Source organism: Ammospiza nelsoni, chromosome 34, assembly GCF_027579445.1.
Source record: "Ammospiza nelsoni isolate bAmmNel1 chromosome 34, bAmmNel1.pri, whole genome shotgun sequence".
Classification (NCBI taxonomy): Eukaryota; Metazoa; Chordata; class Aves; order Passeriformes; family Passerellidae; genus Ammospiza; species Ammospiza nelsoni.
In genome coordinates, this window is record NC_080666.1 from 2,169,847 (window position 1) to 2,197,109 (window position 27,263).

The following is a 27,263-nucleotide window of genomic DNA, read 5'->3' on the forward strand; positions in this document are numbered from 1 at the left end:
CGGCTCACAATGTGGCAGCGCCCCCGGGCTCACTATTTGGCAACACCCGTGTCACTATTTGGCAATCCCCCCCTCCCCCCACCCCCCCCCCCCCCAGGGAAGGGTTCGGCTCACTATTTGTCAAGGCCTCGCCCCAGGGCTGGGCTATGGATCACTATTTGGCAGTGACGCGTCTGGCGGTGGCGCAACCGGGGCGAGGTTTGGGGTGGGGACGGGGGGAAACTGGGAGGGACTGGTTTGTACTGGGAGGGGACTGGGATCAAACTGGGAGTGACTGGGATCAAACTGGGAGGGACTGGGAAGGGATTGAATGGGACTGGGATCAAATAGGAGGGAACTGGGGGGGAACTGGGAGCAAACCGGGATGGACTGGGAGGGAACTGGTTTATACTGGGAGGGAACTGGGAGCGGGTTCGACGGGACTGGGAGCAAACTGGGACAAACTGGGACGGACCGGTTTGAACGGGGCCATGTCTTTATTGAACGCCGGAAGGGGCGGAGCCGAACCCGGAAGTGCTCGCGCCGGAACGGGGGAAGGGGGGGCGTGGCCACCCCACGGGAGGGGGGGGCGTGGCCAGCAGCGGCCGCAGCAACCAATCAGCTGAAGGTGACGTCAACGCCGGGGAGGAGCTCGGCCAGCTGGGCGGGGCCGCCGGGGGCGGAGCCCAGCGGGGTGTCAGCCAATCCCAGCAGGGCCAGGCGGGGCCAGGCAGCCAATGGGGCCAGGGCGGGGGCGTGGCCAATGGCTGGGGGGGGCGGGGCCAGCGGTCAGACAGCGCCCCCCAGTGGGGGAAATGCGCGCCCAGTACGGACCAGTATGGACCAGTATGGACCAGTACGGACCAGTATAAACCAGTATGGACCAGTATAAACCAGTATGGACCAGTATGGACCAGTATGGACCAGTACGGACCAGTATAAACCAGTATGGACCAGTATGGACCAGTACGGACCAGTACGGACCAGTATAAACCAGTATGGACCAGTATAAACCAGTATGGACCAGTATGGACCAGTATGGACCAGTACGGACCAGTATAAACCAGTATGGACCAGTATGGACCAGTACGGACCAGTACGGAGCCCAGGGTGCCCAGTGCCCTCCCAGTATAACCCAGTTCCCTCCCAGTATGGCCCAGTAACCCCCCCCCAGGGACTTCCCAGTTCATCCCAGTTCCCTCCCAGTATAAACCAGTAACTCCCAGTTCCCTTCCAGTCCCATTCCCAGCCCCTCCCAGTCCATCCCAGTATAACCCAGTATAAACCAGTATAAACCAGTCCATCCCAGTATATCCCAGTATAAACCAGTATAAACCAGTATAAACCAGTATAACCCAGTATAACCCAGCCCATCCCAGTCCCTCCCAGTATAAACCAGTATATCCCAGTATAACCCAGTCCATCCCAGCCCATCCCAGTTCCCTCCCAGTATGAACCAGTAACTCCCAGTTCCCTCCCAGTTTGTTCCCAGCCCCTCCCAGTCCATCCCAGTATATCCCAGTATAAACCAGTATAACCCAGTATAACCCAGCCCATCCCAGTCCCTCCCAGTATAAACCAGTATATCCCAGTATAACCCAGTCCATCCCAGCCCATCCCAGTTCCCTCCCAGTATGAACCAGTAACTCCCAGTTCCCTCCCAGTGCCATTCCCAGCCCCTCCCAGTCCATCCCAGTATAAACCAGTATAAACCAGTATAACCCAGTCCATCCCAGCCCATCCCAGTGCCTCCCAGTATAAACCAGTATAAACCAGTAAGGCCCCGTACGGTTCCGGTCCAGCCGCAGCAGCCGCAGGCGGGGGAGGGGCGGGGCCGCGCCCACCTCGGTCACGTGGTTCCCGGAGAGATCCAGCTCCTGCAAACTGGGACATACTGGGACAAACTGGGACGGAACTGGGACATACTGGGATGGACTGGGAGGGAACTGGGACATACTGGGACAAACTGGGACGGAACTGGGACAAACTGGGAGGGACTGGGACAAACTGGGACATACTGGGAGGGAACTGGGACATACTGGGACAAACTGGGATGGACTGGGATCAAACTGGGACAAACTGGGAGGGACTGGGATGGACTGGGACAAACTGGGATGGACTGGGACAAACTGGGACAAACTGGGAGGGACTGGGATGGACTGGGACAAACTGGGAGGGACTGGGAGGGAACTGGGACATACTGGGACAAACTGGGAGGGAACTGGGACAAACTGGGGCAAACTGGGACAAACTGGGATGGACTGGGAGGGACTGGGACAAACTGGGACATACTGGGACAAACTGGGAGGGAACTGGGAGGGACTGGGATGAACTGGGACAAACTGGGACATACTGGGAGGGACTGGGAGGGAACTGGGACATACTGGGACATACTGGGACAAACTGGGAGGGACTGGGACAAACTGGGATGGACTGGGAGGGAACTGGGACAAACTGGGATGGACTGGGAGGGAACTGGGACAAACTGGGACAAACTGGGATGGACTGGGAGGGAACTGGGATATACTGGGACAAACTGGGAGGGACTGGGATCAAACTGGGAGGGACTGGGACAAACTAGGACATACTGGGACAAACTGGGATGGACTGGGAGGGACTGGGAGGGACTGGGAGGGACTGGGACAAACTGGGAGGGACTGGGATCAAACTGGGATCAAACTGGGACAAACTGGGATCAAACTGGGACAAACTGGGACAAACTGGGATCAAACTGGGACAAACTGGGACAGACTGGGATGGACTGGGAGGGACTGGGATCAAACTGGGACAAACTGGGATCAAACTGGGACAAACTGGGACAAACTGGGACAAACTGGGATGCGTTACTGGCGGGACTGGGGTCGGTTACTGGTCTTTACTGGTCTTTACTGGTTTCTCACCGTCAGCCTCCGCAGCGCGCCCAGCGCCGCCGGCAGCGCCCGCAGCTCGTTGCCGGGCAGCTCCAGACGGGTCAGGGCGCTCATCCGCTCCAGCAACGGCACCGAGGTCAGGCCCTGCACCAGTATGGACCAGTATGGACCAGTATGGACCAGTATGGACCAGTATGGACCAGTATAAATGCTATAAACCAGTATAAACCAGTATAAACCAGTATAAACCAGTATAAACCAGTATAACCCAGCTCCTGTGACCGCGGCCATCCGCTCCAGCAACGGCACTGGGGTGAGGCCCTGCACCAGTACAAACCAGTACAAACCAGTATGGACCAGTACGGACCAGTATAAACCAGTATATATGCTATAAACCAGTATAAACCAGTATAAACCAGTATAAACCAGTATAACCCAGCTCCTGTGACCGCGGCCATCCGCTCCAGCAACGGCACCGAGGTCAGGCCCTGCACCAGTACAGACCAGTACAAACCAGTATGGACCAGTATGGACCAGTATAAACCAGTATATATGCTATAAACCAGTATAAACCAGTATAAACCAGTATAAACCAGTATAAACCAGTATAAACCAGTATAAACCAGTATAACCCAGCTCCTGTGACCGCGGCCATCTGCTCCAGCAACGGCAGCGAGGTCAGGCCCTGCACCAGTATAAACCAGTACAAACCAGTATGGACCAGTACGGACCAGTATGGACCAGTACAGACCAGTATAAATGCTATAAACCAGTATAAACCAGTATAAACCAGTATAAACCAGTATAACCCAGCTCCTGTGACCGCAGCCATCCGCTCCAGCAATGGCACTGAGGTGAGGCCCTGCACCAGTACAAACCAGTACAAACCAGTATGGACCAGTACGGACCAGTATAAACCAATATAAATGCTATAAACCAGTATAAACCAGTATAAACCAGTACAAACCAGTATGGACCAGTATGGACCAGTACAAACCAGTAACCCCAGACCCCAAACCAGTACAAACCAGTACAAACCAGTATGAAAAAAATCCCCATTTTTCCCCCCTTTCTTCCCAGTTTTTAACCCTTTAACCCCCTCCCGTCACCCTCAAACCCCCGCCCAGTTTGTCCCAGTCCCCTCCCAGTACAAACCAGTAAGCCCAGACCCCAAACCAGCCCAAACCAGCCCAAACCAGTCCAAACCAGTACAAACCAGTACAAACCAGTACAAACCAGTACAAACCAGTTACCTTGTTGCTCAGGCTCAGCCCCTCCCCCGCTCCCAGCACGGCCAGCGCGGCCTCGAACCGGGAGCGGACGTCGGCCACGAACCCGGCCCGGAGCGGGTCGGCGTCCTGAAACCAGCACAGACCAGTACAGACCAGTACGGACCAGTACAGACCAGTACGGACCAGTATGGACCAGTAAAGGCAGAAAAAACCCCGAAAAAATCCCATTTTTGGGCCATTTTTTGCCCATTTTTCACCATTTTAAAGCCCCAAATCCGCTCCCAGTTCATCCCAATCCCAGTACAGACCAGTACAAACCAGTACAAACCAGTACGGACCAGTATAAACCAGTATGGACCAGTATAAACCAGTATAACCCAGAATATTCCAGTATATCCCAGTATAACCCAGTATGGACCAGTATGGGCTGATATAAACCAGTAAAACCAGTCCAAACCAGTATAAACCAGTATAAACCAGTATAAACCAGTATATCCCGGTATAACCCAGTATATCCCCGTATAACCCAGTATAAGCCAGTCCAAACCAGTATAAACCAGTATAAACCAGTATAAACCAATCCAAACCAGTATAAACCAGTACATCCCAGTATAACCCAGTACATCCCAGTATATCCCAGTCCAAACCAGTCCAAACCAGTATAACCCAGTATATCCCAGTCCAAACCAGTATATCCCAGTATATCCCAGTCCAAACCAGTATAAACCAGTATATCCCAGTCCATCCCAGTATATCCCAGTATATCCCAGTATAAACCAGTATAAACCAGTATAAACCAGTTACCCTGAGCGTCGCCAGGTGCTCGCGGATCTCCCGGGCTCGGCCCCGCGGCTCCAGCGCCGCCAGCAGCAGGGCCAGGGTCAGCAAACAGCCTGAAACCAGTACAAACCAGTACAAACCAGTACAAACCAGTACAGACCAGTACAAACCAGTACAAACCAGTACGGACCAGTAAAAGCAGAAAAAACCCCGAAAAAATCCCATTTTTGGGCCATTTTTTGCCCATTTTTCACCATTTTGGAGTCCCAAATCCGCTCCCAGTTCATCCCAATCCCAGTACAAACCAGTACAAACCAGTACAAACCAGTACAAACCAGTATAAACCAGTACAAACCAGTACGGACCAGTATAAACCAGTATAAACCAGTATAAACCAGTACAAACCAGTACAAGCAAAAAAAACCCCCACCCTCCAAGCCCCGCCCCCTTTGCCCATATTTGGCTCAAGCCCCGCCCCCACAGAGCTCTGCGCCTCCCATTGGCTGAAGCCGGAGCAGCCCCGCCCCTATGGCCCCACCCGGATCAGGCTCCGCCCACGGCGCCAATAAGCCACGCCCACTTTACCATATATGGACTTGTCTCGCTTTTCTTGGGGATTTTGGGGGAAATTTTTTGAATTTCGGGGATTTTGGGAAATCTTGGGTGGAAAATTGGGAATTTTTGGGGTCGGTTTTGGGGGATTTTGGGGTGAATTTCAGGGATGTTTTTGGGGCATTTTTAGGGTTGGTTTTGGGGGATTTTTGGGGTGGTTTTGGGGGATTTTTGGGGTGATTTTGGGGAATTTTAGGGAATTTTTGGGGTTGGTTTTGGGCATTTTGGGGTTGTTTTTAGGGGGAATTTTGGGGTTGTTTTTATAAATTTTGGGGTGGGGTTTTTGGGATATTCTGGGGTATTTTGGGGTGATTTTGGGGTGATTTTGGGGTGATTTTGGGGTATTTGGGGGCACTTTTGGGGCTGTTTTTGGGTATTTTTGGGGGTTTTTTTGGGGAGGGGGTTGGTGGAATTCTGGGAGGATTTTTAGGATTTTTTGGGGGATTTTTGGGGTGATTTTGGGGGATTTTGGGGTTGGTTTTGGGGCATTTTTGGGGTGATTTTTGGGTGTTTGTGGGGTATTTTTGGAGCTGTTTTTGGGGATTTTTTGGGTTTTTTTAGGGAGGGTTTTGGGGGAATTCTGGGAGGATTTTTTAGGATTTTTGGGGATTTTTTGGGGGAATTTTGGTGTGGTTTTGGCGCAGTTTTTTGGGGTATTTTGGGGAATTTTGGGGGTGGTTTTTGGGGTATTTTGGGGTGATTTGGGGCAGTTTTTTGGGTTATTTTGGGGGGTTTTGGGGCAGTTTTTTGGGGTATTTTGTGGGGATTTGGGGCAGTTTTTTGGGGTATTTTAGGGGGATTTTGGGGTGGTTTTCGGTGTATTTTGGGGGGCTTTTGGGGCAGTTTTTTGGGGTATTTTGGGGGATTTGGGGCAGTTTTTTGGGGTATTTTGGGGGGATTTGGGGGTGGTTTTTGGGGTATTTTGGGGCAGTTTTGGGGCAGTTTTTTGGGGTATTTTGGGGGTGGTTTTTGGGGTATTTTGTGGGGATTTGGGGCAGTTTTTTGGGTTATTTTGGGGGGTTTTGGGGCAGTTTTTTGGGGTATTTTGTGGGGATTTGGGGCAGTTTTTTGGGGTATTTTAGGGGGATTTGGGGGTGGTTTTTGGGGTATTTTAGGGGGATTTGGGGGTGGTTTTTGGGGTATTTTGGGCGGTTTTGGGGCAGTTTTTTGGGGTATTTTGGGGGTGGTTTTTGGGGTATTTTGGGGGGGTTTTGGGGCAGTTTTTTGGGGTATTTTGGGGGGTTTTGGGGCAGTTTTTTGGGGCATTTTGGGGGGATTTGGGGCAGTTTTTTGGGGTATTTTGGGGAATTTTGGGGGTGGTTTTTGGGGTATTTTGGGGCAGTTTTGGGGCAGTTTTTTGGGGTATTTTGGGGGATTTGGGGCAGTTTTTTGGGGTATTTTGGGAGGATTTGGGGGTGGTTTTTGGGGTATTTTGGGGCAGCTTTGGGGAAGTTTTTTGGGGTATTTTGGGGGTGGTTTTTGGGGTATTTTGTGGGGATTTGGGGCAGTTTTTTGGGTTATTTTGGGGGGTTTTGGGGCAGTTTTTTGGGGTATTTTGTGGGGATTTGGGGCAGTTTTTTGGGGTATTTTGGGGGGGTTTTGGGGCAGTTTTTTGGGGTATTTTGGGGGGATTTGGGGGTGGTTTTTGGGGTATTTTGGGGGGGTTTTGGGGCAATATTTTTGGGTATTTTAGGGTGTTTTCCAGGCTCTCACCGCGGCTCTGGGGCTCGAGCTCCAGCAGCTCCTGGCACATCTGCACCTGCTCCTGCAGCACCTGAGCGTCGGCCACGCCCAGCTCCGGCCTGGGGGCGGGGCCAACCGGTGAGAAAAGAGGCGGGGCTTGCCAAGAAAGGGGCGTGGCTTCACCCACACAGGGATGGAGGGCGGCTCAAAGTGGGTGTGGCTTAGCAAAGGGGGCGTGTCTCACCAGAACAGCTCCCTCTCCACGATTGGCTCCTGCCACCAAGCTTCATCCTCACCTGGCAGAGAAAATGGGCGTGGCCAGGTGAGGAAAGGGCGTGGCCGTGAGTGGGTGCGGCCAGAGGGGGCGTGGCCTCACCTCGCTGCAGCGTCACCTCGCGGAGGGCGGAGTCAGGCGCCCACGTGACCTCCAGGTGGGCGGGGCTCTCGGTGGGCGGGGCAGGGAGGTCGCAGAGCTGATGTCACCCGTCAAGGTGGGCCGGGTGCGGTGGCCACGCCCACCCCCCAAGCCACGCCCACCCTGGCCCCGCCCTGCTGCCTTCAGAGGGAGGATACCCAGGTGTGGCTGGGGCGGGGCCGCCCCTCCGCAGAGCGCCATGGCCCGGGCAGGGCGGAGCCATCCAGGGTCGCTGTCAGCTCTGGGCGCTCTGGGTTCACCTGTGGAGGGAAAAAGCAACAAATTTTGGGTGTTTTCTCACCAAAAATTGGGAATTTTCAGCACCAAAATCGGATATTTTAGTGGAAAAGTGTTTGGGACAACAGGTCTAGCCCATTGAAGTCAATGGGGACTTAGAGACACCAGGTCTACCCCCATTAAAGTCAATAGGGATCCAGGGACACCAGGTCTACCCCATTAAAGTCAATGGGGATTTACAGACACCAGGTCTACCCCCATTAAAGTCAATGGGGAATTTTGGACACCAGGTCTACCCCTATTGAAATCAATGGGGATTTAAGGACAACAGGTCTACCCCATTAAAGTCTATGGGATAAATGGGACACCAGGTCTACCCCAATTAAAGGCAATGGGAATTTACAGACACCAGGTCTACCCCCATTAAAACTAATGGGGATTTTTGGACACCAGGTCTACCCCCATTGAAGTCAATGGTGATTCTGGACACCAGGTCAAGTCAATGGGGATTTAGGGACACCAGGTCTACCCCCATTAAAGTGAATGGGAATTTACAGACACCAGGTCTACCCCATTAAAGTCAATGGGGATCCAGGGACACCAGGTCTACCCCCATTGAAGTCAATGGGGATTTACAGACACCAGGTCTACCCCCATTAAAGTGAATGGGGATTTAGGGACACCAGGTCTACCCCCATTGAAGTCAATGGGGATTCTGGACACCAGGTCTACCCCCACTGAAATCAATGGGGAATTTTGGGACACCAGGTCTACCCCCATTGAAGTCAATGGGGAATTTTGGGACACCAGGTCTACCCCCATTGAAGTCAATGGGGAATTTTGGGACACCAGGTCTACCCCATTAAAGTCAATGGGGAATTTGGGACACCAGATCTACCCTGTCAAAGTAGAGGGCATTCAGTTCCACCAGTTTTGGGGGGCTTTGGGTGATCCAGGTGATTTTGGGGGTACCCAGGAAATTTTGGGGGAAGGCCTCAGAGATTTCTGGGAGTAGCCAGGTGTATCCAGGTGATTTTGGGAGTGTCCAGGTGATTTTGCGGGGTTCCCAGGTGACTTTGTGGGGCGATCCAGGTGATTTTGGGGGGGTACCCAGGTGTATCCAGGCGATTTTGGGGGTTCCCAGGTTAATTTTGGGGGGTACCCAGGTTATTTTTGGGGTTCCCAGGTGATTTTCAAGGGGTACCCAGGTGACTTTGGAGGGAAATCCAGGTGTATCGAGGTGATTTTTGGGGGTACCCATGAGATTTTTGGGTTTGATGGCAACCCAGATGCACGCAGGTGATTTTTGGGGCGATCCAGATGATTTTTGAGGCTCCCCGGTGGTTTTGAGGGGAACCCAGGTGACTCTGGGGGCAATCCAGGGGTACCTATGTGACTTTTTGGGGGTTCCCAGGTGATTTCTGGGGCGATGCAGAAGATTTTTGAGGCACCCAGGTGATTTTTGGTGTCCCCGCTCACCTTGACGGGCCGGGAGAAGATGACGGCCAGCGTCGCGTCCTCGCGATCCACGTGGACACAGATGACCCTCGGAGGCGGCGGAGCTGTCGGGGGACACCCCAACATTCAGGGGGGCGCCCCGACATTCGGGGGGCACCCCAAAACCCCAGGTGGGAGCCCCGGGGTTACCTCGGGAGAGGATGCAGCGCAGGTACACCCAGGCGCTTTGGTCCGTGGGGTCGGTGAACACGGCGTTCTGCACCAGCTCCAGCTCTGGGCGGGGGAGCAAAGGGGGCACCCCAAAATATCAGGGGGGGGGGGCAAAAAAGGGCGCCCCGAAATATCAGGGGGGTGCCCTGAAATAGGAATGGGGGCACTCAGGTGTGTGGGCGGTCAGGTGTAGGCAGTGAAAGCAATTGGAGGTGTGAGGACACCAGGTGTACCCCCATTGAAGTCAATGGGGAATTTTGGACACCAGGTCTACCCCCATTGAAGTTAATGGGGAATTTCAGACACCAGGTCTACCCCCATTAAAGTCAATGGGGAATTTCAGACACCAGGTCTACCCCCATTAAAGTCAATAGGGAATTTCAGACACCAGGTCTACCCCCATTAAAGTCAATGGGGAATTTTGGACACCAGGTCTACCTCCATTGAAGTTAATGGGGAATTTCAGACACCAGGTCTACCCCCATTAAAGTCAATTGGGATTTTGGACACCAGGTCTACCCCCATTGAAGTTAATGCGGATTAAGGGACACCAGGTCTACCCCATTGAAGTTAATGGGGATTAAGGGACACCAGGTCTACCCCATTGAAGTCAATGGGGATTTACAGACACCAGGTCTACCCCATTGAAGTCAATGGGGAATTTTGAACACCAGGTCAACCCATTAAAGTCAAAGGGGAATTTTGGACATCAGGTCTACTCCCATTGAAGTCAATGGGGACATAGGGACAACAGGTCTACCCCCATTAAACTCAATGGGGATTTTGGACACCAGGTCAACCCATTAAAGTCAATGGGGATATTTGGACACCAGGTCTACCCCCATTGAAGTCAATTGGGATTTTGGACAACAGGTCTACCCCATTGAAATCAATGGGGATTTAGGGACACCAGGTCTACCCATTAACGTCAATGAAGAATTTAGGACAACAGGTCTACCTCCATTGGAATCAATGGGGATTTTGGACACCAGGTCTACCCCCAAAAAAGTCAATGGGGATTTACAGACACCAGGTCTACCCCATTAAAGTCAATGGGGATATTTGGACACCAGGTCTACCCCATTAAAGTGAATGGTGATTTACGGACAACAGGTCTACCCCATTGAAATCAATGGGGATTTAGGGACACCAGGTCTACCCATTAAAGTCAATGGAGAATTTTGGACACCGGGTCTACCCCCATTGGAATCAATGGGGAACTTTGGACACCAGGTCTACCCCCATTAAAGTCAATGGAGAATTTTGGACACCAGGTCTACCCCCGTTGAACCCAATGGAGAATTTTGAACGCCACCTCCACCCACCCACCCACCCACCCTCACGCCCTCACTCCTTGCACCGCCGTCCATTCCCCGGCGCTTCCCCCTTTCCCGCAGCAATCCCTCACCTTCCCTGAGCCTCGGGGCTGGCAGCGCCCCGGCCGTGCCCGTGCCCGTGCCCGTGCCCTGCCCGCGGGCCGGCGCCAGCAGCCGCAGCCGGTGGTGCCAGGCCGAGAAGTTGGAGAAGTCGCGGCTCAGCAGCGCCCCGGCGAAGGCCAGCTCGGCCTCGGCGTCCTGCTGCACCGCCAGGGCCCGCCGGTGCTCCCAGGCGTGGACTGCGCGGGCACCAGTACAAACCAGTAAGGACTGGGAGGCGCCCACGAGCCCCTGAGAGCCATGGCGGCAGCTCCCAGTACAAACCAGTAAGGGCTCGTGCACCCAAACCCGTTCCCAGTATGGTCTAAGGACTCCCAGGTTGACCAGGTTTGTACTGGGAGGGCACCAGTACAAACCAGTAAGGACTGGGAGGCGCCCACAAGCCCCTGAGAGCCATGGCGGCAGCTCCCAGTATAAACCAGTAAGGACTGGGAGGCGCCCACGAGCCCCTGAGAGCCATGGCGGCAGCTCCCAGTACAAACCAGTAAGGGCTCGTGCACCCAAACCCGTTCCCAGTATGGTCTAAGGACTCCCAATGCACCCAGAAGCTCCCAGGTTTGTACTGGGAGCGCACCAGTACAAACCAGTAAGGACTGGGAGCCACCCCTGAGCTCCTGAGAGCCGTAACAGCAGCTCCCAGTATAAACCAGTAAGGCCAGTACGTCCCAGGCCCCATCCCAGTATAAACCAGTAAGCCCAGTACGTCCCAGGCCCCATCCCAGTATAAACCAGTAAGCCCAGTACGTCCCAGGCCCCATCCCAGTATAAACCAGTAAGCCCAGTACATCCCAGGCCCCATCCCAGTATAAACCAGTAAGCCCAGTACATCCCAGGCCCCATCCCAGTATAAACCAGTAAGCCCAGTACGTCCCAGACCCCATCCCAGTATAAACCAGTAAGCCCAGTACAGGCCAGGCCCCATCCCAGTATAAACCAGTAAGGGCTCGTGCACCCAAACCCATTCCCAGTATGGTCTAAGGACTCCCAGGTTGACCAGGTTTGTACTGGGAGGGCACCAGTACAAACCAGTAAGGACTGGGAGGCGCCCACAAGCCCCTGAGAGCCATGGCGGCAGCTCCCAGTATAAACCAGTAAGGACTGGGAGGCGCCCACGAGCCCCTGAGAGCCGTAACAGCAGCTCCCAGTACAAACCAGTAAGGCCAGTACGTCCCAGGCCCCATCCCAGTATAAACCAGTAAGGCCAGTACAGCCCAGACCCCATCCCAGTATAAACCAGTAAGGCCAGTACATCCCAGACCCCATCCCAGTATAAACCAGTAAGCCCAGTACAGGCCAGGCCCCATCCCAGTATAAACCAGTAAGCCCAGTACGTCCCAGACCCCATCCCAGTATAAACCAGTAAGGGCTCGTGCACCCAAACCCATTCCCAGTATGGTCTGTGGGCCCCCAGGTTTATACTGGGAGGGCACCAGTACAAACCAGTAAGGCCAGTACAGCCCAGACCCCATCCCAGTATAAACCAGTAAGGCCAGTACAGCCCAGGCCCCATCCCAGTACAAACCAGTACAAACCAGTGACCCCAAATCCCCATTTCCCCTCCCTATTTCTGCCATATTTTCCCCATTTTTCACCCAATTTTCGCCACTTTTTCACCGATTTTCCCCGTTTTTTCCGCATTTTCCCCCTCCCAGTCCCTCCCAGTACAAACCAGTAACCTCAACAACCCCATCCCAGTACAAACCAGTACAAACCAGTAACCCCAAATCCCCATTTTCCCTCCCTAATTTCCCCCATTTTTCCCCCACATTTCCCCCCATATTTCTCCCACATTTCCCCCATTTTTCACCCGATTTTCGCCGTTTTTTCACCATTTTTCCCCGTTTTTCCCCTCCCAGTCCAAACCAGTGATCCCAAGAACCCCATCCCAGTACAAACCAGTACAAACCAGTAACCCCAAATCCCCATTTTCCCTCCCTAATTTCCCCCATTTTTCCCCCATATTTCTCCCATTTTTCACCCGATTTTTGCTGTTTTTTCACCGATTTTCACCATTTTTTCCCCTCCCAGTACAAACCAGTAACACCAGCATCCCATCCCAGTACAAACCAGTACAAACCAGTAACCCCAAATCCCCATTTTCCCTTCCTAATTTCCCCCATTTTTCCCCCACATTTCCCCCATTTTCCCCCCATATTTCTCCCATATTTCCCCCATTTTTCACCCGATTTTCACCCTTTTTTCACCGATTTTCCCCGTTTTTTCCCCATTTTTCCCCCTCCCAGTCCCTCCCAGTCCCTCCCAGTACAAACCAGTAACCCCATCAACCCCATCCCAGTACAAACCAGTGACCCCAAATCCCATTTTCCCTCCCTATTACCCCCACATTTCCCCCATTTTTTCCCCATTTTTTCCCCAATTTTCCCCATTTTTTACCCAATTTTACCCATTTTTTCACCGATTTTCCCCATTTTTCCCCTCCCAGTACAAACCAGTGACCCCAGCATCCCATCCCAGTACAAACCAGTACAAACCAGTAACCCCAAATCCCCATTTTCCCTCCCCATTTCCCCCATTTTTAAACCATTTCTCCCCCATATTTTCCCCATTTCTCACCCGATTTTCGCCATTTTTTCACCGATTTTCCCCGTTTTTTCCCCATTTTTCCCCCTCCCAGTCCCTCCCAGTCCAAACCAGTGCCCCCCAGCGGCGCTCACAGTTGCGGGGGTCGGCGCCGAGGAGGCGCTCGCACAGCGCCAGCTCCTCCCGTCCACCGGGGGGCGCCGCCGCTCCCGGCCGTGCCAGCGCCCAGCGCCGCTGGTGCCACGCGCCGTACGACTTGGGGTTCACGGCCAGGCACTGCGCCACGAACGACAGCTCCGAGGGCACCCTGCAACCAGTGCAAACCAGTACAAACCAGTACGGACCAGTACGGACCAGTACGGACCAGTAAAGGCAGAAAAAACCCCGAAAAAATCCCATTTTTGGGCCGTTTTTGGCCCATTTTTCGCCATTCTGGAGCCCCAAATCCACTCCCAGTTGATCCCAATCCCAGTACAAACCAGTACAAACCAGTACAAACCAGTACAAACCAGTACAGACCAGTAAAGGCAGAAAAAACCCTGAAAAAATCCCATTTTTGGGCCGTTTTTGGCCCATTTTTTGCGATTTTAAAGCCCCAAATCCACTCCCAGTTCATCCCAATCCCAGCACAAACCAGTACAAACCAGTACAGACCAGTGACCCCAAACCCCCTCCCAGTTCATTCCCAGTACAAACCAGTAACACCTGACCCCAAACCAGTACAAACCAGTACAGAAAAATCCCCATTTCTCCTCATTTTTCCCCATTTTTAACCCCTTAACCCCCTCCCAGTAACCCCAAACCCCAAACCAGTACAAACCAGTACAAACCAGTATGGCCCAGTTTGATCCCAGTCCCTCCCAGTCCATTCCCAGTACAAACCAATACAAACCAGTACAAACCAGTATACAAACCAGTATACAAAAATCCCCATTTTTCCTCATTTTCCCCCATTTTTAACCCTTTAGCTCCCTCCCAGTAACCCCAAACTCCCTCCCAGTACAAACCAGTAACTCCAAACTCCAAACCAGTACAAACCAGTACAAACCAGTAACCCCCGAGCCCCTCCCAGTTCATTCCCAGTACAAACCAGTGACCCCCGACCCCAAACCAGTACAAACCAGTACAGAAAAATCCCCATTTTTCCTCATTTTCCCCCATTTTTAACCCTTTAATCCCCTCCCAGTAACCCCAAACTCCCTCCCAGTACAAACCAGTGACCCCAGAGCCCCTCCCAGTACAAACCAGTAACCCCCGAGCCCAAACCAGTCCAAACCAGTACAAACCAGTCCAAACCAGTACGCACCAGTCTCCCCCCAGCGCTGCCAGCGCGCGCCGCCGCAGGTTCCAGCAGGTGCCCACGTCGGGGTTGGCCGCCAGCACCGACCCGGTCAGAGACAGCACCTGGGCTGGGGGCACGCCCTGGAACCAGTATGGACCAGTATAAACCAGTATGGACCAGTACGGACCAGTAAAGGCAGAAAAAACCCCGAAAAAATCCCATTTTTGGGCCATTTTTTACCATTTTAAAGCCCCAAATCCGCTCCCAGTTGATCCCAATCCCAGTACAGACCAGTACAAACCAGTATGGACCAGTACAGACCAGTATAAACCAGTACAGACCAGTACAAACCAGTACGGACCAGTAAAAGCAGAAAAAACCCCGAAAAAATCCCATTTTTTGCCCATTTTTCACCATTTTGGAGCCCCAAATCCGCTCCCAGTTCATCCCAATCACAGTACAAACCAGTACAGACCAGTATAAACCAGTATGGACCAGTACGGACCAGTACAGGCAGAAAAAACCCCGAAAAAATCCCATTTTTGGGCCATTTTTTGCCCATTTTTCACCATTTTAAAGCCCAAAATCCACTCCCAGTTGATCCCAATCCCAGTAGACCAGTACAAACCAGTACAGACCAGTACAGACCAGTATAAACCAGTACAAACCAGTACGGACCAGTAAAGGCAGAAAAAACCCCGAAAAAATCCCATTTTTTGCCCATTTTTCACCATTTTAAAGCCCCAAATCCGCTCCCAGTTCATCCCAATCCCAGTACAAACCAGTACAAACCAGTACAGACCAGTACAAACCAGTATGGACCAGTACCGACCAGTATAAACCAGTACAAACCAGTAACCCCAAACCCCATTTTTATCCCTTTTTTCCCCATATATTCCCCATTTTAACCCTTTTTTCCCTGTTTTTTCCCCATTTTCCCCCTCCCAGTCCATCCCAGTTCCAGTACAAACCAGTAACCCCAAACCCCATTTTTAGCAATTTTTCCCCACATTTCCCCCATTTTTAACCCTTTTTTCCCCATTTTTTCCCCCATTTTCCCCCTCCCAGTCCCTCCCAGTACAAACCAGTATAACCCAGTACAAACCAGTAACCCCAGACCCCAAACCAGTACAAACCAGTACAAACCAGTAACCCCAGACCCCATTTTTAACCCTTTTTTCCCCATTTTTAACCCTTTTTTCCCCATTTTTAACCCTTTTTTCCCCATTTTTAACCCTTTTTTCCCCATTTTTAACCCTTTTTTCCCCATTTTTAACCCTTTTTTCACCGTTTTTTCCCCGTTTTTTCCCCATTTTCCCCCTCCCAGTCCCCTCCCAGTCCCCTCCCAGTACAAACCAGTGACCCCAGACCCCAAACCAGTACACACCAGTACAAACCAGTAACCCCAGACCCCATTTTTAACCCTTTTTTCCCCATTTTTAACCCTTTTTTCCCCATTTTTAACCCTTTTTTCACCGTTTTTTCCCCGTTTTTTCCCCATTTTCCCCCTCCCAGTCCCCTCCCAGTCCCCTCCCAGTATAAACCAGTACAAACCAGTTCCCCCAGCAGGGCGTCCATGGCCTCCCGGTAGTGCCTCAGTTTCTCCTCGCGCTGCCGGCGCCGCGCCGCGTCCGGGGGGCGGAGCTTGAGCCGCCCGTGCTGCGAGCAAACTGGGATGGACTGGGACAAACTGGGAGGGACTGGGATATACTGGGATGGACTGGGACGGACTGGGAATGGACTGGGACGGACTGGGAATGGACTGGGATATACTGGGATGGACTGGGATGGACTGGGAGGGACTGGGACAAACTGGGAGGGACTGGGACAAACTGGGAATGGACTGGGATATACTGGGAGCAAACTGGGATGGACTGGGACAAACCGGGAATGGACTGGGATATACTGGGAGCAAACTGGGAGCAAACTGGGAGGGACTGGGAGGGACTGGGACGGACTGGGATATACTGGGAATGGACTGGGATGGACTGGGACAAACTGGGAGGGACTGGGACAAACTGGGATGGACTGGGATATACTGGGAATGGACTGGGACGGACTGGGATGGACTGGGACAAACTGGGAATGGACTGGGACAAACTGGGAGGGACTGGGAGCAAACTGGGAATGGACTGGGATATACTGGGAATGGACTGGGACAAACTGGGATGGACTGGGACAAACTGGGATGGACTGGGACAAACTGGGAGGGACTGGGACAAACTGGGATGGACTGGGACAAACTGGGAATGGACTGGGATGGACTGGGATATACTGGGAATGGACTGGGATATACTGGGAGCAAACTGGGGACAAACTGGGATGGACTGGGAGGGACTGGGATGGACTGGGACAAACTGGGATGGACTGGGACAAACTGGGAGCAAACTGGGACAAACTGGGATGGACTGGGAATGGACTGGGATGGACTGGGATATACTGGGAGCAAACTGGGATGGACTGGGACAAACTGGGATGGACTGGGAACAAACTGGGAGGGACTGGGATATACTGGGAATGGACTGGGAGCAAACTGGGATGGACTGGGACAAACTGGGAGCAAACTGGGACAAACTGGGAGGCACTGGGAATGGGACTGCGGTATACTGGGATATACTGGGATGGACTGGGAGGGACTGGGAGGGACTGGGATGGACTGGGTTATACTGGGATATACTGGGATGGACTGGGAATGGGACTGGCTATACTGGGACGGACTGGGAGTGAACTGGGAATGGGGCTGGGATGGACTGGGAGCAAACTGGGATGGACTGGGAGGGACTGGGAGCAAACTGAGATCAAACTGGGAGGGACTGGGAGGGGACTGGGCCATACTGGGATGAACTGGGCCATACTGGGCCATACTGGGATGAACTGGGCCCGGCCGGTTCCATTCCCGCTCCGCGGGAGGGATCAGGGAGGGGTTCGGGCCCGGCCGGTTCCATTCCCACCCGCGGGGGGGAGGGGGGGGGGGGGAGCCGTTTCCTCACCATTTCCTCAGCTGAGCGCGGGGCGATCCGGGACCTGCGGGCGACACCGGAGCTCAGCGCGGTCCCGGCGGACCCCGGCGGATCCCGGGGCTTTCCCGGTGACGCCGATCCCGGTGGGATTTCCCCCTTCCCGCCATGCCGGTACTCACCGGAGAAGCGGCGGCGGCTGCTGAGGGCGGCGCGCGGGGGCTGCCGGGAATGGCGGCGCCGCGGGGCGCGCTGGGATATACCGAGGCACAAGAGCGGCCGCGCCCCCGTCGCCTGGGCGGCGCGCGCGGGGCACGATGGGATATACCGAGGCACAAGAGCGGCCGCGCCCCCGTCGCCTGGGCAACGCGCGCGCGCGGGGCACGATGGGATATACCGAGGCACAAGAGCGGCCGCGCCCCTTTTGTCTGGGCAACGCGCGCGCGGGGCACGATGGGATATACCGAGGCAAAGAGCGCGGCGCCATGTTGTGCCGCGGCGGGTTCGGTACCGGAGAACATCTGGAGAACTTCTGGAAACAGCTGGAAAACGGCGCAGAACCAGCCGGGAACAGCTGGAAAAGGCTCCGGCCACCCTGTCCTGGGGATGGCCGGCGGTCTCGGCCACCACCGGTCACTCCATGGGCTTCAATGGCCATCGATGGCCATCAGTGACCATCAATGACCATCAAAAATCTCCAAAATTAGGAACCCCCCAAAAACCCGCCTGGGACCCCCTGAATTCCCCAAATATGGGACCCCGAAACCCCCAAATCCTCCAAATTTGGGGCTTTCAATTCCCCCCGGAATCCCCCAAAACCTCCCAAATTTTGGATCCCAAAATCCCCCAAAATTCCCCCAATTTTGGACCCCCCAAAATTCCCCAAATTTGCGACTCCTGAACCCCCAAACTTCCCCAAAATTGGGACCCTCTCAAACCCCAAACATCCCCCAAATTTGGGACCCCAAAACCCCAAAGTTCCCCAAATCTGAGACCCCAAAATCCCCCAAATCTGAGACTCCAAAACCCCAAAAATCCCCAAAATCGGGACCCCAAAATCCCCCAAATTTGGGACCCCAAAACCCCAAAAATCCCCGAAATTGGGACCCCAAAGTCCCGCAAATTTGGGACACCAAACCCTCGAATATCCCCCAAATTTGAGACCCCAAAATCCCCCCTTGAACCCCAATTTTGGGACCCCCCAAAACCCCAAAATCCCCCAAATTTGGGATCCCAAAACCTCTTCTTGAACCCCAAATTTGGGACCCCAAAACCCCCAAACTCCCCGAAATTGGGACCCCAAAATCCCCCAAATCTGAGACCCCCAAAACCCCAAAAATCCCCAAATTTGATACCCCAAAAACCCCAAAATCCCCCAAATTTGGGATCCCAAAATCCCCAAAAATCCCGAAAATTGAGACCCCCAAAACCCCAAAATCCCCCAAATTTGGGACCCCCCCAAAATCCCCAAAAATTGGGACCCAAAAATCCCCAAAATTTAAACCCCAAAAAACCCCAAAAATCCCCAAAATTGGGACCCCGAAAAACCCCAAAAATCCCCAAAATCGGGATCTCAAAACCCCAAAAATCCCCAAATTTGAGACCCCAAAAACCCCAAAATCCCCCAAATTTGGGACCCCCCGAAAATCCCCAAAAATTGGCACCCCAAAATCTCCAAATTTGGGACCCAAAATCCCCAAAATTTGGCAGCCAAAAACCCCAAAATCCCCCAAATTTGGGACCCCAAAATCCCCCCTTAAACCCCAATTTTGGGACTCCAAAATCTCCAAATTTGGAATCTCCCAAAAACCCAAAATGCCCCAAATTTGAGACCCCAAAAACCCCAAAAATCCCCAAAATTGGGACCCCAAAAAACCCCAAAAATCCCCAAATTTGGGACCCCAAAATCCCCCCTTGAACCCCAATTTTGCGACCCCAAAATCTCCAAATTTGGAATCTCCCAAAAACCCAAAATGCCCCAAATTTGGGATCCCCCAAATCCTCCCTGGGACCCCCCAAAATCCCCCAAATTTGAGACCCCAAAAACCCCAAAAATCCCCAAAATTTAAACCCCAAAAAACCCAAAAATCCCCAAAATTGGGACCCCAAAAACCCCAAAATCCCCAAATTTGGGACCCCCCCAAAATCCCCAAAAATTGGGACCCAAAAATCCCCAAAATTTAAACCCCAAAAAACCCCAAAAATCCCCAAAATTGGGACCCCGAAAAACCCCAAAAATCCCCAAAATTGGGATCTCAAAACCCCAAAAATCCCCAAATTTGAGACCCCAAAAACCCCAAAATCCCCCAAATTTGGGACCCCCCGAAAATCCCCAAAAATTGGGACCCCAAAATCTCCAAATTTGGGACCCAAAATCCCCAAAAATTGGGACCCAAAAACCCCAAAATCCCCCAAATTTGGGACCCCAAAATCCCCCCTTGAACCCCAATTTTGGGACCCCAAAATCTCCAAATTTGGAATCTCCCAAAAACCCAAAATGCCCCAAATTTGGGATCCCCCAAATCCTCCCCGGGACCCCCCAAAATCCCCAAATTTGAGACCCCAAAAACCCCAAAAATCCCCAAAATTTAAACCCCAAAATCCCCCCTTGAACCCCAAATTTGGGACCCCAAAAACCCCAAAATCCCCCAAATTTAAACCCCGAAAAACCCCAAAAATCCCCAAATTTGAGACCCCAAAAACCCCAAAATCCCCCAAATTTGGGACCCCCCGAAAATCCCCAAAAATTGGGACCCCAAAATCCCCAAATTTGAGACCCAAAATCCCCAAAATTTGGCAGCCCAAAAACCCCAAAATCCCCCAAATTTGGGACCCCAAAATCCCCCCTTGAACCCCAATTTTGGGACCCCAAAATCTCCAAATTTGGAATCTCCCAAAAACCCAAAATGCCCCAAATTTGAGACCCCAAAAACCCCAAAAATCCCCAAAATTGGGACCCCAAAAAACCCCAAAAATCCCCAAAATTGGGACCCCAAAAAACCCCAAAATCCCCAAATTTGGGACCCCAAAACCCCAAAAATCTCCAAAATTCAGGACCACAAAACTCCAAAATTCCCCCAAATTTGAGACCCCAAAAACCCCAAATTTGGGATCCCCCAAATCCTCCCCGGGACCCCCCAAAATCCCCAAAATTTGAGACCCCAAAAACCCCAAAAATCCCCAAAATTGGGATCCCAAAAAACCCAAAAATCCCCAAATTTTGGGACCCCAAAACCCCAAAATCCCCCAAATTTGGGACCCCCCCCAAATCCCCAAAAATTGGGACCCCAAAATCCCCAAAAATCCCCAAATTTTAAACCCCAAAAAACCCCAAAAATCCCCAAAATTGGGACCCCGAAAAACCCCAAAAATCCCCAAAATCGGGATCTCAAAACCCCAAAAATCCCCAAATTTGAGACCCCAAAAACCCCAAAATCCCCCAAATTTGGGACCCCCCCAAAATCCCCAAAAATTGGGACCCCAAAATTTCCAAATTTGGGACCCAAAATCCCCAAAATTTGGCAGCCCAAAAACCCCAAAATCCCCCAAATTTGGGACCCCAAAATCCCCCCTTGAACCCCAATTTTGGGACCCCAAAATCTCCAAATTTGGAATCTCCCCCAAAAACCCAAAATGCCCCAAATTTGGGATCCCCCAAAACCACCCCGGGACCCCCAAAAATCCCCAAATTTGAGACCCCAAAAACCCCAAAAATCCCCAAAATTGGGACCCCAAAAAACCCAAAAATCCCCAAATTTTGGGACCCCAAAACCCCAAAAATCCCCAAATTTGGGACCCCAAAATCCCCAAAAATTGGGACCCCAAAATCCCCAAAAATCCCCAAAATTTAAACCCCAAAAAACCCCAAAAATCCCCAAAATTGGGACCCCGAAAAAGCCCAAAAATCCCCAAAATTTGGATCTCAAAACCCCAAAAATCCCCAAATTTGAGACCCCAAAAACCCCAAAATCCCCCAAATTTGGGACCCCCCGAAAATCCCCAAAAATTGGGACCCCAAAATCTCCAAATTTGGGACCCAAAATCCCCAAAATTTGGCAGCCCAAAAACCCCAAAAATCCCCAAATTTGGGACCCCAAAATCCCCCCTTGAACCCCAATTTTGGGACTCCAAAATCTCCAAATTTGGAATCCCCCAAAAACCCAAAATGCCCCAAATTTGGGATGCCTCAAAACCTCCCCGGGACCCCCCAAAATCCCCAAATTTGAGACCCCAAAAACCCCAAAAATCCCCAAAATTGGGACCCCAAAAAACCCCAAAATCCCCCAAATTTGAGACCCCAAAACCCCAAAAATCTCCGAAATTCAGGACCACAAAACTCCAAAATTCCCCCAAATTTGAGACCCCAAAAACCCCAAAAATCCCAAAAATTTAATCCCCAAAAAACCCAAAAATCCCCAAAATTGGGACCCCAAAAACCCCAAAATCCCCCAAATTTGGGACCCCCCCAAAATCCCCAAAAATTGGGACCCCAAAATCCCCAAAAATCCCCAAAATTTAAACCCCAAAAAACCCCAAAAATCCCCAAAATTGGGACCCCGAAAAACCCCAAAAATCCCCAAAATCGGGATCTCAAAACCCCAAAAATCCCCAAATTTGAGACCCCAAAAACCCCAAAATCCCCCAAATTTGGGACCCCCCCAAAATCCCCAAAAATTGGGACCCCAAAATCCCCAAATTTGGGACCCAAAATCCCCAAAATTTGGCAGCCAAAAACCCCAAAATCCCCCAAATTTGGGACCCCAAAATCCCCCCTTAAACCCCAATTTTGGGACTCCAAAATCTCCAAATTTGGAATCTCCCCCAAAAACCCAAAATGCCCCAAATTTGGGATCCCCCAAAACCACCCTGGGACCCCCCAAAATCCCCCAAATTTGAGACCCCAAAAACCCCAAAAATCCCCAAATTTGGGACCCCAAAACCCCAAAAATCTCCGAAATTCAGGACCACAAAACTCCAAAATTCCCCCAAATTTGAGACCCCAAAATCCCCAAAATTTGGGATCCCCCAAATCCTCCCCGGGACCCCCCAAAATCCCCCAAATTTGAGACCCCAAAAACCCCAAAAATCCCCAAAATTTAAACCCCAAAATCCCCCCTTGAACCCCAAATTTGGGACCCCAAAAACCCCAAAATCCCCCAAATTTAAACCCCGAAAAACCCCAAAAATCCCCAAATTTGAGACCCCAAAAACCCCAAAAATCCCCAAATTTGAGACCCCAAAATCCCCAAATCGAAGGAATTTTTAGGGAAAAAATTTGAGACTTTGGGAGCACCTTGGAGGAAAAAATTTGTAAAATTCGAGAATTTTGCGAGGAATTTTGGTGGAAAAATTGAAAACTTTCGGGGTTTGTGGGGGAATTTTTTGAGTTTTGGGGAAATTTGGGGATTTTTGAGGGATTTTTTTTGGTTTTTTTATTTTCTTTTTCTCATTTTTTTCTTTTTTTTTTGGATTTTTTTCGTCGCTTCCGGTTCCCCTCACGCCCTTTGGCTCCGCCCCCTCAGATCTCAGCCAATCGCTGCTTGAGTTGCTCCGTCAGGTGGGCGGGGCCAACCCCCGGCGCTTCCGGGTGGGCGTGGCCTCGCTGGACCCCGCCCACGCCGCCATCTTGTGCCGGGTGTTGGGTGACGTCATCGGCAGCCAATAAAAATGGAGAATGACCCAAAAATGGGCGTGGCTTGTTCTTTGTGGGGCGGGGCTTAAAAATTCCAAAACTTCCACAAAATTTTTTAAAATTTCTTTAATTTTTAATGAGTTTCTTCAAGATTTCCTTAAAATTACAGAATTTCGCTTAAGAATACCGGAAAGTCACCCGAAAACGCAAAAATAAATTCTGTTGGAAATTTATTTCAAATCACCCAAAATTTGCATAAAATTTGCATGAAATTTGCATAAAATTATAATATATTTTGCTTTTAAAGGAAAATGAACTCTACCTAAAATTCTGCCCAAATTAACAAAAAATTCAAAAGTTTTGCCTCAAAATTCACGAAAATCCCACAGGAAATCTCAAAATTTCACCCAAAATTTTGAAATTTGCGCAGAAATTTTTTGAAATTCCTATTTTCACCCCAAATTTTCCAAATCTTAACAAACTCCTTAAAAATGACCCCAAAACTACACAAAGTTTCTCAAAACCTGAATTTTTACCAAAATTCTCCAAAATTCCTGAAACATTCTGAATTTAACCTAAAAATGGCGGAAAAATTTTCAAAATTCCTGAGAATTAAAAAGCCAAAAATAATCATTCAAGCTTCCCCGAAATTTCCCAAAAATTCTTAAATTTTACATTAAAATTCTTAAAATTGTTACATTTTTTTAAAATCCCACAAAATTTCCTCCAAATTTCCTAAAAATTCCTAAAAAATCCCCCACATTTGTTCCAAAAATTCGCAATATTTCAACACAAAAAACCCCAAATTTTTAACACCGAAATTCCCAAATTTCAACCAAAAATTCCTCTAAAATTCCCCAAAAAATCAACAACTTTGCAAATTTCGACCAAAAATCCCCCAAAACTCCTCAAAATTTCCCGGAATTCCCAATTTTCTACCTCACATTCCTCAAAATTTCCGCATTTCCGCCCCCAAAAAAATTCCCCAAATTCCAAAACTGCAGATTCCCACTAAAAACGCGAAAATTCTTCTAAAAACCCAAATTTTCACCAAAATTTCTTATTTTTCCCCTGAAACTTCAAACGTTTGTAAAAAATTCCTAAAAAATTCCAAAAAATTCTTAAATTTCACCCAGAATTTTTTAAAATTCACCTGAGAATTTCTTCAAAATGCGCTGAAATGCCAAAAAAACCCCAAAATTCCGAGATTTTAACCAAGAAAAATGAGAAATATGAAAATCCACCAAATCTCACAAAGAGTCATCAAAAAATTCACTCAAATTCCCCAAAATTTCCCCGAAATTCCCAATTTTCCACCCAAAATTGCCCAAAATCCCCAAAATTCAAAAAATTTCCCCCAAAATCCCCAAGAAAAGCGAGACAAGTCCATATATGGTAAAGTGGGCGTGGCTTATTGGCGCCGTGGGCGGAGCCTGATCCGGATGGGGCCGTAGGGGCGGGGCTGCTCCAGCTTCAGCCAATGGGAGGCGCAGAGCTCTGCGGGGGCGGGGCTTGAGCCAAATACGGGGAAAGGGGGCGGAGCTTGGAGGGGTGGGGCTCAAGGGGGCGGGGCTTAAGTGAGGAAGGAGTGAGTGGGTGGGGATAAAGTGGGCGGGGCTTAACTGGATTGGTTTGAAAGTGGGTGGGGCTTAAAAGGAATTTTGGGCGGGGCCTAAAGAGGGAGGGGCTTAAAGGGGAAGGTTGAAAGTGGGCGGGGCTAAAGTAAGAATGGGGAAATGGGCGGGGCTTGGGTGGGTGGGGCCTGAAACAGATGGTATTAAGTGGGCGGGGCTTAAAGTGGGCGGAGCAAATAATAAGGTGTAAGGGGAGGGGATGGAAGTGGGCGTGGTTTAGGAAAAGTGGGCGTGGTTTAAAGGGGAAGAATTGAAAATGGGCGGGGCTGACATAAAAAAGGGGAATGGGCGTGGCTTAAAGTGGGAGGGGCTTAATGGGAATTTTAAAAGTGGGCGGGGCTTAAAGTGGGCGGGATTGAAAGGTAAAGAGGGAAGGGTTAAAATGGGCGTGGTCAAAGTGGGCGTGGCTAAGGGTTAGGGGGGTGGAGCTTAGAGGAGCAGGGCTGGGAAATGGGAGGGGCTTGGGTGGGTGGGGTTAAGTGGGAGGGGCTTCAGGGGGAAAAGTGGGAGGGGCTTAAAGTGGGTGGGGCTACAATTGCGTTTAAGTGGGTGGAGCTTAAGTGGGACGGGTGAAAAGTGGGTGGGGCTTAAAGGGGAGGAGCTTAAATGGTAAAGGATGAATGGGAATATTTTCAGTGGGCGTGGTTTAAAAAGAACTGGGCGTGGCTTAAAAGGGGTGGGGCTAAAACAGAAATAAGGAAATGGGCGGGGCTTGAGTGGGTGGAGCTTTGAAAATATGCAATTAAGTGGGTGTGCCTTAAAGTGGGCGGGGCTTAAATGGTATTGGAAAAGTGGGTGGGGCTTCAATTGGGTGGGGCTTGAATGTGAAATAAAGTGGGCGGGGCTTAAAGAGAATAGGTTAAAGGTGGGTGGGACTTAAACTCGGAGGAATTTGGGGCGGGGCTTAAAAAGGGCGGGGCTTAAAGTGGGTGGGGCTAAAACGGCAACAGGGTAAAGAGAAGGGGATTAAAGTGGGTGTGGCTTCAAGAGAGTGGGCGTGGCTTAACCGCAAGAGGGTGGGGCTTAAAAAGGGAAGAAGTAAAAGTGGGCGGGGCTAAAATAAGAATGAGGAAATGGGCGGGGCTTGAGTGGGCGGAGCTTTAATAAATGGAATTTCGGGGTAGGCCTTAAAGTGGGTGGGGCTTACATTTTATGAAAAAAGTGGGCGTGGCTCAGAGAAAATAGGGCGGGGCTTAAGGGGGAAGTGTTGAAAGGGGGTGGGGCTAAATCGGAAATGAGAAAATGGGCGGGGCTTGAGTGGGTGTGGCCTTCAGTGGGTGGGGCCTAAAAGGGTTAAGATAAAGTGGGCGGGACTTAAGGGAAATCAGTTAAAAGTGGGTGGGGACTCAATTATGCAAAATTTGGGGCGGGGCTTAGAGTGGGCGGGGTTTTAACGGAGTGGCCAAAAATGGTAGTTTAATGGGAGGGGCTTTAAATGGGCGTGGCTAAAGGAAAAGGGGCGTGGCCAAAGCTCACCCAGGCAGAGAGCAAAGGCCTGAGCCACTCGTGGGCGTGGCCAATCCGGGCCCAAGATGGCGCCAAGCTCCGCCCCCTCCGGGGCTTGGGCGTGGTCCAGGATCAGCCTGGGAGGGGGAGGGGAACAGGAAAAGAATTAATTAAAATAATTAATGGCAAAATTACAAAAAACAATCGTTAAAAACCGAACAAGTTCTAAAAACTGTTCTGAAAATTTCATTTAAAAAAATTGTGGAAAATTTTCTAAGAAAAAATTTCTGGGTAAATCTTTACAACACAGGTATTTAATAAATAAAGAAATACTTTTTAAATTATTCAAAATTTTAAGAATTAAAAATAAAAATCCTCCCAAAATTTCCCATAATTTCCAAACCTTCCCAGAAATTTAAAAAAAAAACCTGAAAATTTTGAAAAAAAGAAACCCATCCCCAAATCCCCAAAAAATCTAAAAACACACAAAGATTTCACTTATAATTTTGAAACAATTTGAAAATTCCTGAAAATACACTGAAAAATTTCAGAACTTTCAAAAAAAATCAAAAAGAAAATGCAAAAAAATAAAAAAGAAAATTAAAAAAAAAATTCGCTAAACACCCAAAAAAATTCAAATTTTTTCCTCAAATAGGTCAAAAATTCATAAAGCTAGCAAAAAACTTGAAAAGCTTGCAAAAAATCTGACATCAATTCCAGTAATTCCCAAAAATTACCCATTATTAAAAAAAAAAAAACCAGGAATTTCCACGCAAAAATCAAAAAATTGAGAAAAATTAGAAAGAAATTCCCCATGTTTTCAAAAAGAGCAGAAAAAAAAAACCCTTTTAAAAAATTC

General features: G+C 50.5%; 1 protein-coding gene across 1 annotated transcript; it reads right to left on the reverse strand.

The window, feature by feature from the left end:
* Nucleotides 1–457: 457 nt before the first annotated feature.
* RABGGTA (Rab geranylgeranyltransferase subunit alpha) lies at nucleotides 458–17,914 on the reverse strand. The gene is made up of 17 exons (XM_059491452.1): nucleotides 17,875–17,914; nucleotides 17,726–17,759; nucleotides 16,290–16,394; nucleotides 14,760–14,875; nucleotides 13,588–13,760; nucleotides 10,885–11,091; nucleotides 9,456–9,539; nucleotides 9,288–9,370; nucleotides 7,730–7,831; nucleotides 7,533–7,629; nucleotides 7,401–7,452; nucleotides 7,187–7,275; nucleotides 4,886–4,974; nucleotides 4,103–4,207; nucleotides 2,880–2,993; nucleotides 1,769–1,856; nucleotides 458–746 (listed from the first exon to the last, which is right to left on the reverse strand). Exons 2-17 carry the CDS (start codon nucleotides 17,726–17,728, stop codon nucleotides 598–600), a joined length of 1,656 nt encoding a protein of 551 aa, XP_059347435.1. The 5' UTR covers nucleotides 17,729–17,759; nucleotides 17,875–17,914; the 3' UTR covers nucleotides 458–597.
* Nucleotides 17,915–27,263: the final 9,349 nt, after the last annotated feature.

Excerpts from the sequence above, each read along its gene's own strand:
- RABGGTA (XM_059491452.1), bottom strand. Across the intron at positions 7,453-7,532 it reads CGAGGTGACGCTGCAGCGAG|GTGAGGATGAAGCTTGGTGG; the intron begins GTGAGGCCACGC and ends TTTCTCTGCCAG. Across the intron at positions 4,208-4,885 it reads AGCACCTGGCGACGCTCAGG|GACGCCGACCCGCTCCGGGC; the intron begins GTAACTGGTTTA and ends TGCTGGTTTCAG.